The sequence below is a fragment of the Saccostrea cucullata genome, unplaced genomic scaffold (genome assembly GCF_032062105.1).
Source record: "Saccostrea cucullata isolate Sc308-1 unplaced genomic scaffold, CSIRO_AGI_Scuc_v1 ctg3305, whole genome shotgun sequence".
Taxonomy (NCBI): Eukaryota; Metazoa; Mollusca; class Bivalvia; order Ostreida; family Ostreidae; genus Saccostrea; species Saccostrea cuccullata.
The window spans coordinates 7,376-28,661 of record NW_026918229.1 but is presented as its reverse complement, the minus strand read 5'-3'; the positions used below and the strand labels follow the sequence as shown (position 1 = coordinate 28,661).

The following is a 21,286-nucleotide window of genomic DNA, read 5'->3' as shown; positions in this document are numbered from 1 at the left end:
TTCCACATAAGTTTCAGCTTCTCTGGCCCAGTGGTTCTTGAGAAGAAGATTTTCAAAGATTTTTCCTATATATTTCTATATTAAACTTTGATTCCCCATTGTGGCCCCGCCCTTCCCCCGGGGGTCATTATTTGAACAATTTAAAATCTACACTATACCAGGATGCTTCCACATAAGTTTCAGCTTTTCTGGCCCAGTGGTTCTTGAGAAGAAGATTTTCAAAGATTTTTCCTATATATTTCTATATAAAACTTTGATTCCCCATTGTGACCCCGCCCTTCCCCCGGGGGTCATGATTTGAACAATTTAGAATCTACATTATACTAGGATGCTTCCACATAAGTTTCAGCTTTACTGGCCCAGTGGTTCTTGAGAAGAAGATTTTTTAATGACCCCACCCTATTTTTGTCTTTTCTTGATTATCTCCCCTTGCGAGGGGATATGTCCCTTCATTTTAACAATTTAAATTCCCCTTCACCCAAGGATGCTTTGTACCAAGTTTGGTCAAATTTGGCCCAGTGGTTCTTGAGAAGAAGTCGAAAATGTGAAAAGTTTACAGACGGACAGACAGACAGACGGACAGACGGACAGACGGACGGACGGACGGACGACGGACAAAATGTGATCAGAAAAGCTCAGCCTTCGGCTCAGGTGAGCTAATAAGAGACTGTATTTGTTTCACTTCTTCTGCACTAGTTTTATGGACAAATCGCTAAATCGTCTTTACTCATCCAAACAGCTGATTTCTACATCCCACAGAGAGATTGTAACCCATGACGTTATGATCAACTCCTTACTCTGCGACTCTTGACTAGACACTCTACCACTTTACAACGCAGTGAATAAGTGATAAATTTAAGCACATACCGGTGCATAATGCTACATAAAACCAAAGCATTTTAGAAGGAAATAACCAAGTAAATAATCGAACCTTTTTTTTAATTCCATATGGTTTTTATCTTTGATTCTATATTCATGAAGGGGGCTCAGTTCAGAAGTCAATTTTAAGAAATACTTTCATACAAGTTTCTCAACAATGATGTGTATTAAATATCATGAATATGAGGAAAGTTTTAACAGACATATGGACTTATAGAATTTTTTTTAAGATGTGATAATGAATTCCTTTAAAAGTGAAAACTGGCAGATTATAAAATATCCAATGGGTTATTTTATCGTTACATTGTCATTTCATTGACAAAATACAAATTGCTATGACAATGATAATATCTCTTGATGTTGATGTAGTCTACATTTTCTCCATCTATTCTTAAAACTTGAAAGATAAACAATATAAGATTTAATAAAAATAAAATTATAACTTAAATTAAAATACTTTTATTTACAAAATAGAGCCATAATAAAAGCATAATGACATACACAAGCTTATATTTAACTATATACAAATATGTCTATTTCAAATATTTAATTTTCTTAACTTTTCCTTTCCACTCAGCAACAAATATATTATTTTTATACACACATAAACCATATGGATCCTTCAGATCACAGTTTTCTATATAACGTAGGAACTGTCCATCCTGGTCTAGGATGTGGATACGGTGGTTATCACTGTCTGCTGTCAGGATCTGACTCTGGTTGTCTGTTGTGATGCCCACGGGTATAAATAGCTTGTTCTTTGTAGCAGAAGGATGTCCAGTGTATCTAAATCGGAGTTTTCCAGCTTCGTTGACCACAACTACAGCACTTGCTCCATAGTCAGCCACACAGATATCCAGGTTTCTGTTCTCATTGATGTATTTAACCCTATTATTTCCTGAATACAGAGGTTTACCCTCCTCATCAAACTGGATTGTTTGTTTCTCTATGGAGCCTACGTAACGGACAACTTTGGATTGGGTTTCATCATCACTGTACATGGTAACCAGGAGATCACCAGAGGAGGTGACGAAGAGTTGTGTAGGTGCCCAGTCCTGCAGTCTGATCATCTCCTCTGTCTGTCCATTCTTCACTTTATTCAAAGTCCTTGTTTTACTGTTAGAGTACACTAGATCCCCATCACCTGTCAATGCTAGATCACTCGGCACTCCTCCTGACTTTGTTTTGATTGTCTTGATAAGTGAGCCTTGAATGTTAAAGCATTTCATATCACTGACTCTATATCCACTTGTCCAGATTTCTTCTTCACTGAGGCAGGTGACACTGCGAAGGTTTTCATACCCAGTATCTATAGTAGTGATAAGTTCTGGCTCTTCCAGCATATCTCTGCTTGATGTTTCTGGTTTCATTCTTTTGTGACCATTTTCTTCTGTTGTGGTGGATAAAGGTGCAAGAGATCCAAACAACTTATAAATCTGTTCTCTATATACTGATTTTGGATTAAACATTGGCAGTGATACCTGAACTTTGGGAGGAAGTTTACTGAATTCTTTGTTTCTGGAGCTGTATTCTATGGCCATTGACACTTCATTTGATTCTTCAATTTCCTTCAGGTTGAGCAGAGTTTGTTCAATAAGAGACTGTATTTGTTTTATTTCTTCTGCATGTTTCTTGAGAATGTCAAAGTGTTTTTCTTTTAAACCATAAATTTCTTTTTTCATATCATTGATGACATTGTCAAGTTCTCTGTGCCATTGTTTTCCATGCTCTGTCACTGCTGTTGTAAGTTTCTCATATTCTCCATCCAAGTTAGCTATCTGTGTTTCTAGATCATTTGTGATTTCTTCATATGTTGGAGAAATAATGTTTTGTAATTCTTCTTTATCTTTTGCGATATCATTTTTCTTTGAGTTGTATAGTTCAGCGAGAACTAAGAAATTGTGTTTTTTATGCTGTTGTGAAACAGCGCATATGGAACAAACCGATATGTCGCATTCCTTGCATTTTACTTCACAAGTTTTGGTTGGATGCGTTGCACATTTTGGATAAATAAAAGTTGATTTCTTATGTTGGAATTGGAAAATTTTATGTTTATCATATTCATCAGCGATGTGTTCTCCAATACAGGGTTTACAAAGGTTGACATGACAGAAATCACAGTACATCTGTACTATAGCTGTCTCACAAAGGTCACATCTGATCACATCCTGGGCACAAAGATGTGGATCCATGGCGACTCAAGTCAAGTTCTAGAAATAAAAAGAATATGTAAAATTATTTCTTTCGGTCTAAAGCTTACTGTTAACTTGCTCATAAAATAAAATATTTCTTTAACAAAAACCTTCGATGACCTTGTCAGCTTCGTCGAGAAAATTAATATGCAAACCGAAAGTAAATTTGCGTAAAGATATTCTAATTTCCATCAAATGAAACTTACCTCACTTGCTAACAACCAGATGACAGATGTGGGGAGACAGTTGTATGTTCTCTTGTTTTTCGATTCGTTTAATTCATAGTTTGTAACATGTCACGCTTCGTGCAAACCGCCATAATGACATAGTTTGCACTTTTGTCAATTTTTTTTGTCAATTTTCTGAAAATAGAGTTATCTTTCTTGCAACTTTAACATGCTTGTAGGCGTGGATCCAGGAATCTTTTCCAAGGGTGGAGGTCCATCCAAAAAAAACCCCAAAAATTTCTGTCCAGGTAAAAAAGTAAGCTTTCAAAAATTTGAAAAACCTTTATCGTAGAATGGGCGAGGGAACACTGTGGTGAGGTAATAGGGGCGCTTTAGTTTTATTTGTACGATTTTTTTCTCAATTTACCAGATGTCCGTGTTTTTAGTTAGGGGGCTGGGGTTCCAAGGTATTTTAGTCAAGAAGGGTCCCCCTCCTTATCTCACTGTCAAATTCTCTTGTTACAAGTGTTTTAATTAGACCCCATAACTTCAATATATATTAATGTACCATTTTACATATATTTCAGAACCTCACCATCTAATAATAATTTCAATTCATATGATATTATATCATTCCATCTAGCTTATAATTTAGGTATGCAACTTCTAATTAAAATTTTATGGGTTCAGAGTGCATTTGTTCTCAATGAATATATAGTTCAATTTATATTATTAAAATCACATTTTTAATATATTGGACATAAATAAACAGAAAAAAAGTTTTAAAATGTATTTTTTTTATTGATTAAAGAATTAACATTATATAAAGCGTATTCGAATTCATAATATTTTTATCATTGAAGTTCAAAAAAATGAAGATACAAAGATATAGTTATTGCTCTTACCACAACGTATATAAAGATTAATTAATTGAATAAAAAAACCTCTTAATTTTTTTTATAAGCAATGTCTTTCAATTCATTGTAATTGTGCTACTGTAGATTATTGACAATGGAAAGTGAAAATTAAAATCTTTACTAATCATACATTTGTCAGTTCATACTTACATGTAGATGAGTAACGTAAGGGGAGATAAATAAAAACATATTGTAATGCCCTTTCGAAACACTTTGCGCTTAGATCATAATCAAAGAAATTACATGAATCAACTTGAAGATAATTCAACTAAACTTCACTTGCTCACACATGTACGTATTACCGAGAGCTATACAAATGCGTGAACATTTTTAACTTTTCCTTTAACATTGATCTTACGTTTTTTTTTTAATTTGTTTTAGCAAAAAAGCTTTATAAGATATTTTTTTCTAACTTCATAATTATATGAATTCATTTTGATGGAACAACTAGGCTTCGTCAATATTCATTGACTTTGATCTTTCCTTTGACCTTCACTCAACTTTTCACACAATTCTCTTTTACTAGGTTTCAAAATGCTATTCGTAATACTCTGATCAAATTTTAAAAGCGGATACATTTTGATGAGAGCTAATCAATTTCATGATCATCTTTTAATCTTGATTTTTTCTTTGAACTTGTCTTTTACTTTCTAAAATAATTATTATTTAAATTTTATTAACAGCGATACCAACAGTTTTAAACTTGATTAATCCTTCATATGTGTTTAAATAATTTTCAAACTGTATTTTTCAGGTAAAACCTTTGAAGCAGGTTAAAGTACAAGTTTCAATAAGCCCTTAAGCCCTCACTGGACCAAACATGCATAGATAATGCAATTCTACAGATGGACACAAATGTATATTTTGTGCGCACCAAAAAGTATGATATTTTTTTATTTATTTCTCCATGTTTTTAAAAACTGTCCCTCAAAATATTAATAACCATGTGTTCCTAACATATTCATTCACTGTTTCCACAACAAAACATTCCTTAGAATTATTGTTAGTATAGCCCTACTTGGCTAAATTGAAATCATCGAAAATGTCATGTATTTATTCTGTCATTTTGGTTTGCAACATAATTTGGTCAAACACGCTTCATGCAGCTAGATGTCAACTACGAGATTACCTGATAAAGGAGTAAGGAATATTTTGAAATCTAGCTTATATGTAATTGAGGTAAAAATTTGGATAAATTAATCCAACACCAAGCGTAACGTTTTATGCGCAATAAATATACTGCAATGGGTGGCACTGCAGCTCTCTGGTCTGTCAATATATCTTTTCGGAGAGCTACAGTTCTGCAGATAACCCACCCTGTATCAAGATTTGAAGAATTCTAAATCCTCAGCTATGTTAAGGAAGGTCAGAGTTCACATTCTTTGTACATCGTATTGGAATTTTAATTGTGACGTCATTGAAATTTAACAAGCCACAAAAATTAATTAACAACATGATTATGCGTTAATATCAGCTTGAATTTATTTATGTTATCGATTATTTATAAAATCTTGTTAAATTACAATACTTGATAGCAATACAGTCGAGTAATAGAAGAAAGTCTTTCGTCAAATATGACGTCATCAGCCTTGACATGACGCAGCACAGGTGATCCAGAGGGCTAGATTTACTTGTTTAATAATTACAAGAATGCTTAAATAAATATGATCCCATTGCTAATTTTTAAATCTAATCATTAAAACTGAAAGAAAGTAATTTATTAAATACAATGTGTAGAGAATATGAATTAATCTAGTTGCATTGAAGCTGCACAGGGATAATGAATGTAGAGAATATCGCTAAAACGATGAGCGTATTCGTGAGATACATCAAAAGTGCAAGGGCATAGAGTATTTTGTTTGTGCTGAAATTTAGAATATTTATTGTTTATATAGTGTATATTTTGAAAAGTGCTGGGAGCTGATCCTGATCTGCATAACATTAATTCTATTTGTAACAGAATATAAGCGAAGTGGAAATTTTTAGCTATTATGAGCAATTTTGGCAAAATTCTAAGTACTTCGCAAACAACACTGACTAGCTCCCAGCACTTTTTGGGTACAGGAAATGAACCTCTTTTAATGTGTATCAATTTTTTTCTTGAAAAACAAGCGTATGCCCTTGCACTATCCCCATTTCCTACATACAGCTTAACAATTCTATTTTTATACAAGTCACGTGACAAACAGCTGATACGTGCGATATAACTGGTAATAATTACGACCCAGTCCTATTCATTATTGATAGCTATATTACATTTTCTAAAAGTATTCGGTCGTTTTGTTACAAATTTTTAAAAGAATTAAAACATATTAAAACAGTGCAAAGGCAACATTTTCCATATCGGTCTCTTACATAGCTGAGTCTAATATACCTGAGGATTCCTCCAGATAAATATGACAAAAGGCGTCGGAACCGGGGGGGGGGCTATACTTATAAATACAAATTTATATTTAGCATAGACATTGAACATTGCTTCGTAGGTTTAGCAACCCCCCCCCCCCCACACACACACACACTTTCCAAAGACACGTCGCAGTATAGTTCAAAATGGGGAAAGTGGTGGTGTTTGGAAAAGCATTTCGGTTCTGAAGTTTTGTATTTGGGAAATAGATATTTCCCTTCCCCAATTTTTTTGAAGGTATAATTTTTTTGTTTACACTTAGCCCCCCCTCCCCCCCCCCCACCTTGAATTTGCCTCCGACGCCATAGCAAAACATGGCTTTGAAGTTCTTGATGAGAATTTTTTTTAACAATTTTTCTGAAACATTGATGTCCCATTGTTAGCCCAGCCTATGTTCTCCCACAGTCATTACTTGGATATAAAAGCTTAAAATTTGTATAAAAAAGGGGGAATCTTTTCCTTGCCAACATCTACTGTGACACAGGACCTTGGTTTACTCATGCAAAGGACTTCTCTACCTCCCACAATGAGATAGGAACCCGTGACGTTATGATAAACTCCTTACTCTGCGACTCTAAAAAAAGACACAAAATCAGCCAAATGATCTATTCTTTTTTATGTTTTCATTTTTATTTTGAAATTTATGAAAGAGGATTAGTTTAGAAATGATATTCAAGTAATCCTTTCATTTAAGTTTCTCGACAATTTAATGTCTTAAAGATCGTGTAAACATGCTAGTAAAAAAGTGCAAGAAACATATGAACATATAAAGAAATATTTTTAAGGGTTCGCAATTAATTACCTTATTGTGAAAGCCATCATAAAATAATTCTATCCAATGTTGTATCTTTATCATAACAATGAAGCATCTTTCATCAACATTGCATACTACTGTCACTATTGGCAACCAATATTATATATGCTGATGATTTTGATGTAATCTACCTTTTTTCCCATCTATTCTGATAACTTGAAAGATAAACAACATATTTTATGAATTATAAAATCAGACAATTTAATTTACAAAATAGAGTCATAATCACTATACTCATCCATATTTATTAGTTATATGCAAAAATGTTTACTCCATATATTTAATTTTCTTAACGTTTCCTTCCAACTCAGCAACAAAAAAATTATTAATATACACACATATACCAAATGGATGCTTCAGATCACAGTTATCTATATACCGGAGGAACTGTCCGTCCTGGTCTAGGATGTGGATACAGTGGTTATCACTGTCTGCTGTCAGGATCTGATTCTGGCTGTCTGTTGTAATACCACAGGGTTTAAATGGTTCGTTCTTTATTGCAAAGGGATGACCAGTGTATCTAAATCGGAGTTTTCCAGTTTGGTTGACCACTACTACAGCACCAGCTCCAAAATCAGCCACACAGATATTCAGATTTCTGTTCTCACTTATGTACTTAATTTTTTTATTTTCGGAATACAGAGGTTTACCCTCCTCATCAAACTGGATTGTTTGTTTCTCTGTGGAGCCTGAGTAACGAACAACTTTGGATTGTGTTTGGTCATCACTGTACATTGTAACCAGGAGATCACCAGAGGAGGTGACACAGAGATTGAGCGGTCTCCAGCCCTGTAATTTGATCATCTCTTCTGTCTGTTCTGTATTTACTTTATTTAAAGTTTTTGTTTTCCCATCTGGGTACAGTACATCACCATCACATGTCACTGCTATATCATTTGGTGCTCCCCCTGATTTTTTTGTTATTGTGTTGATTAGAGAGCCATGAATGTTAAAGCATTTCATATCACTGACAATTCCACTTGTCCAGATTTCTTCTTCACTGAGGCAGGTAACATTGCGGAGTATTTCATACCCAGTATCTATAGTAGTGATAAGTTCTGGTTTGAGCAGCAGTTCTCTGCTTGTTGTTTCTGGTTTCTTCAGTTTGTAGCCATTTTCTTCTGTTGTCGTAGATAAAGGTGCAAGAGATCCAAACAACTCATAGAGCTGCTCTCTATCAACTGGTCTTTGATCAAACATTGGCATTGATATCTTAAGTTTGGGAAGAAGTTTACTGAATTGTTTGTTTCTGGAGCTATATTCTGTGGTCATGGACACTATATTTGATTCTTCAATTTTCTTCAGGTTGCGCAGACTTTGTTCAATAAGGGACTGTATTTGTTTCACTTCTTCTGCATGTTTCTTGAGAATGTAAAAATGTTTTCCTTTTGATTCAATAATTTCTTTTTTCATGGCATTGATGACATTGTCAATTTCTTTGTGCCATTGTTTTCCATGTTCTGTCACTGCTGTTGTAAGTTTTTCATATTTTCCATCCAAATTTGCTATCTGTGTTTCGAGATCGTTTGTCATTTCTTTGTATGTTGGAGAAATAATTTTTTGCAATTCCTCTGTATCTTTTGCGATATCATCTTTTTTTGAGTTGTATATTTCTGAGAGTTCTAAAAAACTGTGCCCTTTATGTTGACTTGACGTAAAACATGAAGGGCAGACATAAATGTCACATTCCTTGCATTGTAAATCACAAGTTTTTAATGGATGTGTTGTACACGTTGGAAAAATCAAGGTTGATTTCTTTTTTTGGAACGGGACTATTTTATGGTTTTCATATTCATCAGCAATGTGTTCTCCAATACATGGTTTACAGAGATTGACGTGACAGAAATCACAGTACATCTGTACTATATCTGTCTCACAAAGTTCACATCTGATCACATCCTGTGCACTGAGGCGGGGATCCATAGTTTCTGCAGAAGGTCTATAAATCAAAAATTGTTTTAATATTTGAATTAGTACAGCCTTTAATTAAATAAATAATGATTTGGGCTGGTAAATGAAAACTCGTATTCATTCCTTTAGTTACATCTTTTAAATATAATTTTTAAGCTTTATATGCTACAGTAACTGTAAAATCACATATTTTCTTTGGATTTAATTTTCGAGGTTTAAGGGAAAAAAATTGGTTTGTGGGGATTTAAATTGGTGGTTGGAAGATATTAATCAGTAATGCATATGAAATTTGTGGTGGTTGTCATAAATTCGTAGGTTTCTCCATACCTTGAAAACAACAAAAATTAATCCCCACGAAAACTAATGATGATGTTGCTTAAAAGTTACAAGAATTAAATGTAAAAATCTCTTTTCAAAAACTGATTTTAATTTCATAACTACGGAATGTATTCATTTGATTTTTTAAATATTCAATGGCAAATGACAATTTTAAAACTCAAATTGAAAGTAAACACAGATGGTGATGTATTATGATGAGAAGTCTCTGACAGGCTGCAACTCACATAGTATTGCCACTGTCTGCGTTGTCTCGTTACTTATTTCCACTGGTATTACATTATCATCCTGACAGTTGTAGTAATGCAGGGTACGAGTCTGATGTCTGAAAACGCTCCAGCAACCTATCAACGATTACAAGAACAATGTTTAGGCGACCTCCACGTGCAAATTTGTTTTATATATTTAGATGATGTCATTGTTTTTTCTAGATCTATTGAGGAACACCTTCACCGCCTCAAAGAAGTTTTTGAAAGGTTCCGGAAATTTGGGTTGAAGCTATCCCCAAAGAAATGTTCTTTCTTTATGAAAAGGGTGAAGTACATAGGACACATTGTGTCAGAGACTGGGGTACAGGCAGACCCTGACAAGGTTATTAAAGTCAAAAACTGGCCTATACCGAAAAATCCAGAAGACGTAGGACAATTTTTAGGTTTTGCTGGATATTACAGAAAATTTATCCAGAATTTCTCCAAGATTGCTCGACCTTTGATTGACATCATGGCTACAGGAAAGAAACCAAGAGGGAAAAAGAAACTGGCTCCACCAACATGGAAATGGGGACCATCTCAGGAATCAGCATTTAATGCACTTAAGGAAAAGCTAACATCAGCCCCTGTACTTGGTTATCCCGATTTCAACAGTCCCTTTGAATTGCATACTGATGCATGTCAAAGTGGCCTTGGAGCGGTCCTGTATCAAGAACAAGATGGAGCCAAAAGGGTCATAGCATATGCCAGTAGGGGACTTAGCAAATCAGAGAGGAACTACCCAACCCATAAACTGGAATTTCTCGCATTGAAATGGGCTATTACAGAGAAGTTTTCTGATTACCTCACAGGACAAACTTTTTCTGTCTTCACCGATAACAACCCCTTGACATATGTTTTAACAACGGCCAAATTAGATGCAACAGGCCATAGATGGATAGCTGCTTTATCTTCATACAATTTCAGCATAACTTACAAACCTGGAAAATCCAATACTGATGCAGATATTTTATCAAGATTACCCGAAAGAACAGAAACCATGGATAAAGAAGCTATTAGTGCCATCATTAATACAGAACATCAGCAGCCATATATTGAGACCCTTCCTGTTTCTTTACCTCATACTGTATGCCAGTTATTACAACAGTCACAAGACAAAGGCAGCCATATTGACATCAAAGACATACAGAGGAATGATGACGCCATTTCAACGATGATTGAGTACATCAGAGCAGGCAGAAAACCTCCCAAGAATGCAGCGAAGAATGAAATGGAAGCTATTCTTCATCGAAATTTCAAGAGGTTGAAGTTGAAAGATGATTTACTTGTGAGAGAAACCAAAATTGATGGTATTATTCATCACCAGTTCATCATCCAAAATTCATTCAGTCATTTTGTATTGCTGTATCTGCATTATGACATGTGTCATCCCAGAAGAGAAAAGACCATAGATTTGATAAAAGAGAGATTTTATTGGATAAAGATGTATATTGACGTCCCTAATTGGATAACGCAGTGTGACAGATGTATAAAGTCGAAGACTCCTGACAACCAGAGAGTTGAGTTGGTCAACATCACAACAACTCAACCTTTAGAATTGGTTTGTATGAATTATTTAAACTTGGAACCATTAAAAGGTAATATTCAAAATATCTTGGTGATTACTAACCAATTTATCTACAAAATGCATGCCAGAAGGCCGAAACACCAACTAAGAATTCCCAGCTAAAACAAATATGGCATTATAACACCAAGGTCAGAGGATTTATTTTGAAAGAAAGAGACCGATTATTAGATAAGATTGTGAGCTTCAATAAGAGGCATAAAATTCAGGACAAGTGAGAAGACATGTCATGCCATATATCATCATTAGTCAGCCGAATTCATCAATACCAGTTTACAAAGTAAAAAGAGAAGATAACCAAGGTAAGTTAAGAATTCTTCACAGGAATCTCTTATTACCATTTGGAACAGCCAATCCACCCATTCAAGCTCTTAGGGTAAGAAGAAGGTTTAACGGAGAAGAATGCAAGAGATGTCAAGAGCCTGCCACCCTCCATCAGGTGGAACCTGATGATGTTGAAAATGATCTGTATCTTACTGTGGAATAACCTGTAGAGTCTAAGACATCTCGAAGGAGGCGGTAGATTTAAACGTTGTAACTAGTGAGAGCAGGTAAGTATAGGTACTGAGTCCATTGATGAGCCAGGAGAAGCTGTTAGTGTAGCTTCTGATGAGCCATATGTTAGTGGAATGGTAGATAATATTGATGAAGACAATCATGATGATGAAGAAAACCTTGATGATGATGATGATGGAAGTAATCCACAAGATGATAACAAACAAGATGCTCATGATTGCCATGTTGATGATGTTCATGAGAACGATGCTGATGATATACCCATGCTGATGTGGATGACAGTCCTGATGATGATCAGACAGATGAGTTACCGAGGAGATCAGGGCGAGTTAGGAAGAAGCCAGCATGGATGAAGAGTTATGTATGTTGTCACCAGATACCGCGACATCCTGAGTGAAAGGATAGACAGAATATGACATCACGGCTAAGAGAAATAGACAAAGATATGTCAAATCGTTTTTAAAGATGATTTCTGAAAAGTTAAATTTTAATTGTATAAATTTTGTTTTAATTTCAGGTTTTCCTGATTATGTCGACAACCAGAGTACCAGATAAATAGTAAGTCTCCATTTGAATGACGTGGAAGTCATTTAAAAAGGAGGGGAAGTATGTTGCAGTGTTAGATTTATTAATTTATTTAATAAATCTATAATATATGTAATGTTTTAAATTTTTTTTTTTACATAAATGTATTGCTAAAGAATATTTAAAGGTCACCCTGTACTTAATTATTATTGCATTGGGTTATGATGGTTCTAGTCTTTGGTCTTTAGTTGGAAGTAAACACTGCTTTCATTGGTCTGGGCTTTGTAGGGTTGTGTTTAATTGGTTTACTTATTTTTCCCTCCAAAAGTTGTTGTGTGTTATGGTCATTCTTTGTCCAGTGTTTGAATAGAGAGGGCTACATTTACATTGTTAATTCAGACTTTTGACATTTGACTAAGACTATATTTCTCTCTATTAAGTATTATAATCTGGGCCTAAGTTGTGAGACATGTTGATTTTGACACTCGTGAATTCCCTAAATCACGTCATTCATTTTATAATTGAGTAATTCTGAACACTGATTTTGGTGCATAGTAATTAAATTTCTCATTGACCACTTTTCGTAAATTTCGGTCATGCGGTCAATTTTTTTTTTTCGAATATCATGATACCCTGCGTTTCTTTTTCCTTTCAGTATATTTTGTATATAACTAAGAAACCGTTACATTTACAAGAATTAAGTTCTATATATGATAAGATATTCTAGATTGTAGGAAACCTACCTTACAGTACGGATAAAATGACATCTAAATTATTCGTCAATACTTTTTTCTGTTTTGTAAAGCTGAATCACGAGACTTTCCAGATAAGGTGGAGTTTGTTCCGATCTAAAAAAAAGAGTTATCTTCCGTGTATTGTTAGTGTACTAGCTTACAGCTTTGATTTATATGCCCCACTGCTTGTTAAAAGTTTTTTTTTTTATCTGAAACAGAGTGTCTGTGGTTAGAACAGCTGACAATCATTATTTATATCAATAATACTAGTGACGAAATTTATTTATGGAGTGCCTAATTGATACATCTTCATGACCAAATATTTGCAAACATACTTCATAAAAACAGAAAACAACTATTGATTTAAAATAAACATGTAAGTAATCAAATTAAAAATTGGATCAAAAGAGGTACATGTATTTTTTATAAATGGTATAGGCTTGATATTTAGATTGTTTTATTTCAATTATAAGGGTTAAATTTGAAATTTAACTAAATAAAGATATACTCTTTCTCTAGCCTTGTCTTAATTAAAACATCTATCTATTATAGTTCTTATTTTGTCAAACTATTATAGTTCATATTTTGTCAAAAGAAAGAAATTTATTTTCTTTAAATCCCGACAGAGTTAGGCAAAATTAAAATCCTTATTCATACAATTAAATATTTATATGATTTATTTCTTGTTTGTAACAGTTACACGTCATATATAATTTTATCAAAAAATTATTTTTTGCCTTTTTATTTTTAGATCATTATGACTTACGTCAAAACGTATCTATCTGCTTGAGTTGACTCTTTTTTCTTAAAGACAGTTTTGAAGGAAAACGTCTGAATTATTACACTTATAGATTATAAGGAATGAATTCAACGTCTACCCAAATTATCCAAACTGACATATTATGGTTTAGAACAGCTTTTGTTTTTGTTTATTTATAAGCTTCACAATTTATAATGCTTCAACTATCCATATCCATATAGCTTTGAAATTTCAATGTTCTTTTTTTTTTTGGAGAGAGTGAGAGAGAGAGAGAGATTTATTTTATTTTTTTGACAATCTAATTATTATTGTTTTAAAACAAATTTTTCTCAGGACTCGAACTATGTAATCTTTACTGAATCAAAACATCGGCAATTGCAAATAATTTGTAGTTTGGTATTTCTAATGACCAAAAAAATTATAATACATTTAGCGTCATATTTTTAAATATAATGTACCAAAATTGAATTTTTTTTAATAATTTTTCACTGAATTTATCTTATACTTGTTTAAAACATCCCAGAAGGCATTTCAACGTTGATTTGGGGAGTGGATCTTAAGTAATGTAACTTGACCGGGGTTAATTGTCTGTGTGAAAATTCTTATGCGTTTATTTGATCTTTTTTTATATTTTGTAAAAAGAAAGATTATAGAATTAATGCACACAACAAAAGCACAATCTAAATAAAGTCACAATCTAAATAAGAATAAGACTTCTTAGATTCGTTCTGTATACGTAGTATCTGAGCAAGAATATACGGCACGGAATCCATATGAGTAATTTTAAGAACATTAATTCGGAATAATTATTTTTATTATTTCCATAGTAACATGGAGTTACATTGAGATGTTGGATAAAAATGTTATTTATTAAAAGCTTATATTTAACATATCTTAAAAATATGTTTAAAAAATAGCATTCACAAGTCATTTAAAAAAAATAACCTTTTTTAAAACAGTATTATAACTAGATACGATCTCGTTGCGAGCAACGAGAGGTCTTCCGTCCGATAACGGAAAAACGTTAAATTGAGCTGAAAAATTAAAAAAAAAAATATTGCACACAACGAGGATTGAATCCAGGTCGCCAGCGTGAAAATCCAACGCGCTAAATATTACTCTATTTGGACCTCTGCTTTAATCTTCTTGTAAATACCTCTGTTTAACAGTGCTTTTGTCTTAGAATTATGAAAGGCTATTCACGATTCTTAATTTTGCGCCAAACGCCACGAGTTAATCTTCGCGCATTTTCATTTGAATGTTTTATTTAATAGGTGTGATGGCTTCAATGAAAAAAAAAACGTTCATATATTCTAAAATTCGACGATTAGAAAGTACATTTAACACATTTTACAAATTTCATATAGTATGTAAGCAAGTAATACTATAGCAGTGAAACGGCTATGAATTTTAACTTTTTTAAATTTCCTGTTTATCACCAAAGTGAACTATCTCGATTAGTTAAACATTCATGAAGAGGTTTAATGTTTCGCCGAAAAACATGGCTCAGCTTACGACGGTCAAGGAATTGGATACCATTTGTGCTCAATAACTTGAATAAGATCTTTGAGACAATTTAATGTTAATATAAACTCAATTAAGCGATCTTTAAAAAATTGTTATCTTATTTTGTTTTTTCTATTGGTTTGATATGGCACAAGTGTGCATGGGAAAAAGTGGTTAAGTTTTATACTTACTTTATTCATTAATATTTTCTTTTGAAAAACTGAAACATAACAATGATTTAAGATCTGTTTTTCCGAGGTGCAAATCAGAAGATATTAGGTATCGAATTTCATTTGCACATATAGTCTTTTCTTTTTCTACTTTGAGAACCAGCCAAAACCAATTATAGAAGACGTTTAAGATGAACTTAGTTTGACATGGAATTGTAACGTTACTACGACGTGACAATCCAAGTATTCCTTTACATTTCATTTGTCCTTATATTACTTTCCTTCAATCAAACGCTCGGCTGCCTCCGTAAACCCCTATTGCGAAATGTCGGAGTTGACAGAGAGAGCGGCCATTTTGGACCCGCTTCAGATTTTCAAATCCTAATATCTAGAGTTTAGATTTATCAATATTCAAACAAATTATATAGTAAGCATTATAAGAATAATTTCTATTAACATACCAAAAATAAATGAAAAATATTAAAAAACAAAAAAAGTTGAAAAATTGGACATTTTAAATTGGCTTCCTGTAGCAACCGGAAGTAATGACGACGAACGAAAAGTCACGTCCTGGATAGTATTTACCATCATCTATAATCTCTGAAAGTTTCACATTGATATCTTTCACCGTTCTTGAGATTATCCGTAGACAAAATGTCATTTTAAAATCAGGAAAATGATCCGAAACTTGGCACCAGAGATGAATTTCCAAAAACTCTTTTGGAACTTTCAAGACAATCTTACAACACATCTTTTCTGAAAATTTCATGTAAATCTATCCAGTAGTTTTCGAGAAATCGTGTCAGAAAAATAATAATAATAATAATAACTAGATGAGATCTCGTTGCGAGCAACGAGTGGGTCTTCCGTCCAATTCTTGATGAGATGAGATAAGATTTTGATTGCGATTTTCATTCTAAAATAATGATTTACCACAATCTGTAAAAAGACATTGAACATTAAAGACTTTAAAAAATCGTCCTTTTGCCCCTAACGGCCCCTTATTTTAGGAATCGGCCCTCTTTATTCATATCATCTTAACGATCGTAAGATGTTGAACATTTTTTGTTCAACAACTGTTCAGAAATTCTTATTCGTTTTTGAGCTAACAGCAAAAGATATAATCAGGGGCCAACCCTTCAACTGCTTAATGGGGACGTTTAGCAAAAAATGAAAGGTTGCATACGGTTCAGAACATTATTTTGAACAACTTTTGATCAATATTGCTTATCAAAATATTTCTCCCTTTCGAGATATAAAGCATAAAAGATTTAGCATTCTGACCCCTTGTGGCCCCTAATTATGTACCATACGACATAAAAACCATAATATATAGTTGTAGATAGTAGAGATATAGATCTTTGCTTCAGTAATGTATTACAAAATATTAACTGATAAAGAGCTATCGATTGAAGACTTTTGGCCCCTCTTGGCCCCTAATTCGAGTGCCCATTCCCTTTTTCGGGGTCTCATCTGAAAGATCTTAAGATTTTGAACATTTTTTGTTCAACAACTGTTCAGAAATTCTTTTTCGTTTTTGAGCTATAAGCAAAAGATATAATTAGGGGCCAATCCTTCAACTCCTTAACGGGGACGTTTAGCAAAAAATGAAAGATCGCATATTGTTTAGAATATGATTTTGAACAACTTTTGTTTAATATTGCTTATCAAAATATTTCCCCCCTTCGAGATATAAAGCATCAAAGATTTAGCATTCTGGCCCCTTGTGGCCCTTAATTATGTACCATACGACATAAAGACCATAATATATAGTTGTAAACGGTAGAAATAAAGATCTTTGCTTCAGTAATGTATTACAAAATATTAACTGATAACGAGCTATCGATTGAAGAATTTTGTCCCCTCTTGGCCCCTAAATCGAGTGCTCAGCCCCTTTTTCGGAGTTTCATCTTAAAGATCTTACGATTTTGAACAGTTTTTGTTCAACAACTGTTCAGAAATTCTTATTCGTTTTTGAGCTAAAAGCAAAAGATATAATTAGGGGCCAACCCTTCAACTCCTTAACGGGGACGTTTAGCAAAAAATGAAAGGTTGCATACTGTTCAGAACATTATTTTAAACAACTTTTGTTCAATATTGCTTATCAAAATATTTCTCACTTTCGAGATATAAAGCATCAAAGATTTAGCATTCTGGCCCCTTGTGGCCCCTAATTATGTACCATACGACATAAAAACCATAATATATCGTTGTAGATGGTTGAGATAAAGATCTTTGCTTCAGTAATGTATTACAAAATATTAACTGATAAAGAGTTATCGATTGAAGACTTTTGGCCCCTCTTGGCCCCTAATTCGAGTGCACAACCCCTTTTTCGGGGTTTCATCTTAAAGATCTTAAGATTTTGAACATTTTTTGTTCAACAACTGTTCAGAAATTCTTATTCGTTTTTGAGCTAAAAGCAAAAGAAATAATTAGGGGCCAACCCTTCAACTCCTTAACGGGGACGTTTAGCAAAAAATAAAAGGTTGCATATAGTTTAGAACATGATTTTGAACAACTTTTGTTCAATATTGCTTATCAAATTATCTCTCCCTTTCGAGATATAAAGCGTCAAAGATTTAGCATTCTGGCCCCTTGTGGCCCCTAATTATGTACCATACGACATAAAAACCATAATATATAGTTGTAAACGGTTGAGATAAAGATATTTGCTTCAGTAATGTATTACAAAATATTAACTGATAAAGAGTTATCGATTGAAGACTTTTGGCCCCTCTTGGCCCCTAATTCGTGTGCCCATTCCCTTTTTCGGGGTCTCATCTTAAAGATCTTAAGATTTTGAACAGTTTTTGTTCAACAACTGTTCAGAAATTCTTATTCGTTTTTGAGCTAAAAGCAAAAGATATAATTAGGGGCCAACCCTTCAACTCCTTAACGGGGACGTTTAGCAAAAAATGAAAGGTTGCATATTGTTTAGAACATGATTTTGAACAACTTTTGTTCAATATTGCTTATCAAAATATTTCTCCCTTTCGAGATATAAAGCATCAAAGATTTAGCATTCTGGCCCCTTGTGGCCCTTAATTATGTACCATACGACATAAAAATCATAATATATAGTTGTAGACGGTTGAGATAAAGATCTTTGCTTCAGTAATGTATAACAAAATATTGACTTTAAAAGAGTTATCAAATAAAAACTGTTGGCCCCTTTCAGCCCTTAATCTGATGAGTCAGCACATTTTTCTTGATATCATATTGAAGATCTTGATATTTTGCACAAATGTTGTTCAGTATATTTTAACAAAATATTTATATTTTAAAAGATATGATAGAAAATGTCTCAAAAAATCACTCATAAAACGTGTCCTAAATTTTGACCCCTACCGAGCTTCCATACTAGGCACTTCCGGAAAATATCCTGATCCAGGTGCAATATGGCAACATGTCCTCTACCATCCCTCAAAATTTCAGCTTTTTAGCTTGAACCGTTTTTGAGTTCCATCACAGACAAGGAGGTCCTCTAAATTTCGATCAAAGGGCGATAACTCCCGACCGGAAGTGAATTTCCAAAAAATAATTTGCCGGAATTAACTTCAGATCACAACGCATCGACTGTGAAAATTTGAAGCAAATCGAACGAGACATCTCTGAGAAATCGTCTGCACAAATTTTGTAAGAAGAAAAAAGAATAAAAATAATAATAATAATAATAACTAGAGCAAAGCTCGTTGCAAAGCAACGAGTAGGTCTTCCGTCCTGTTTGACCGGAAGTAGCTTTCATTTTCAACAAAAATGAGAAATAACGCCTAGAAATGGTTTGAATCCTCTAAAGCTATGTTAATTAATGCAAAAATAAGCAATTTTTGCTACTTCCGGTTTAACCGGAAGTGACGATGACGGACGGAAAATTAATATTTATGCTCCAAGAGACATATGTTACCAAAAAACTTGAAAGAACAGCAAAAATACCCGTTTTTGACTACTTCCGGTTTGGCCTGAAGTGACGACGCCGGGCGTATTTTGACGACTCGGATAGATTAAGCTTGTCATTTTGAACAACTTTGCTTCTTTGAAGTATTACAAATTTTTTTGCCCCTCACGGCCCCTAATATCAGGAATCAGCCCTTTTTTCTTCATATCATCTTAAAACTCTCAGGATTTTGAGCATTTTTTGTTCAACAACTATTCAGAGATTCTCTTTCGTTTTCGAGTTATTTGCAAAAGAAATATTTAGGGGCCAACCCTTCAACTCCTTAATGGGGACGTTTAGCGAAAAATTAAAGACTGCATATTGTTTAGAACATTATTTTGAACATCTTTTGTTCAATATTACTTATCAAAATATTTCCCTCTTTTGAGATATAAAGCGTCAAAGATTTAGCATTCTGGCCCCTTGTGGCCCCTAATTATGTAACAAATGACATTAAAATTATAATATACAGTTGTAGATTGTTGAGATGAACATTTTTGCTTCAGTAATGTATAACAAAATATTGACTGCTAAAGAGTTATCGGAAAAAGACTTTTGGCCCCTCTCGGCCCCTAATTTCGGTGCCCAGCCCTTTTTTCTTGATCTCATCTTAAAGCTCCTATGATTTTGAACACTTTTTGTTCAACAACTATTCAGAGATTCTCTTTCGTTTTCGAGTTATTTGCAAAAGAAATATTTAGGGGCCAACCCTTCAACTCCTTAAAGGGGACGTTTAGCGAAAAATTAAACGTTGCATATTGTTTAGAACATTATTTTGAACATCTTTTGTTCAATATTACTTATCAAAATATTTCCCTCTTTTGATATATAAAGCGTCAAAGATTTAGCATTTTGGCCCCTTATGGCCCCTTAATATGCACCATAGGACATTCAAATTATGATATAAAGTTGTAGATTGTTGAGATAAACATTTTTGCTTCAGTATTGTATAACAAAATATTGACTGCTAGAGAGTTATCGTAAAAAGACTTTTGGCCCCTCTCGGCCCCTAATTTGGGTGCCCAGCCCCTTTTTCTTGATCTCATCTTAAAGCTCCTAGGATTTTAAACACTTTTTGTTCAACAACTATTCAGAGATTTTCTTTCGTTTTCGACTTATTTGCAAAAGAAATATTTAGGGGCCAACCCTTCAACTCCTTAAAGGGGACGTATAGCGAAAATTGAAAGGTTGCATATTGTTTAGAACATTATTTTGAACATCTTTTGTTCAATATTACTTATCAAAATATTTCCCACTTTTGAGATATAAAGCGTCAAAAATTTAGGATTTTGGCCCCTTATGGCCCCTAATTATGTAACATACGACATTAAAATTATAATATGCAGTTGTAGATTGTTGAGATTAACATTTTTGCTTCTGTAATGTCTAACAAAATATTAACTGTTTAAGAGTTATCGAAAAAAGACTTATGGCCCCTTTTGGCCCTTAATGTGATGAGTCAGCACTTTTTTCTTGATATTATATTAAAGATCTTGTCATTTTGCGCAAATTCTGTTCAGTATGCTTTTCACAAAACAGTGATACTTTAAAAGATATGATGCAAAATGTCTCAAAAAATCAGTCATGATTCGTGTCCTAAATTTTGACCCCTACCAAGCTTCCATACTAGGCACTTCCGGAAAATTTCCTGACCATGTTGCAATATGGCAATATGTCCTCTATCA

The 21,286-nt window shown here is 33.6% G+C and overlaps 1 protein-coding gene across 1 annotated transcript; it reads right to left on the bottom strand.

Moving 5' to 3' along the window:
• Positions 1 to 1,283: 1,283 nt before the first annotated feature.
• Positions 1,284 to 13,317, bottom strand: LOC134259794 (uncharacterized). Its single transcript, XM_062742400.1, is given in 4 exon segments — positions 1,284 to 3,120; positions 7,681 to 9,312; positions 9,844 to 9,964; positions 13,238 to 13,317. Coding segments are annotated over 2 exon segments (3,324 nt in total). The 5' UTR covers positions 9,297 to 9,312; positions 9,844 to 9,964; positions 13,238 to 13,317; the 3' UTR covers positions 1,284 to 1,412.
• Positions 13,318 to 21,286: the final 7,969 nt, after the last annotated feature.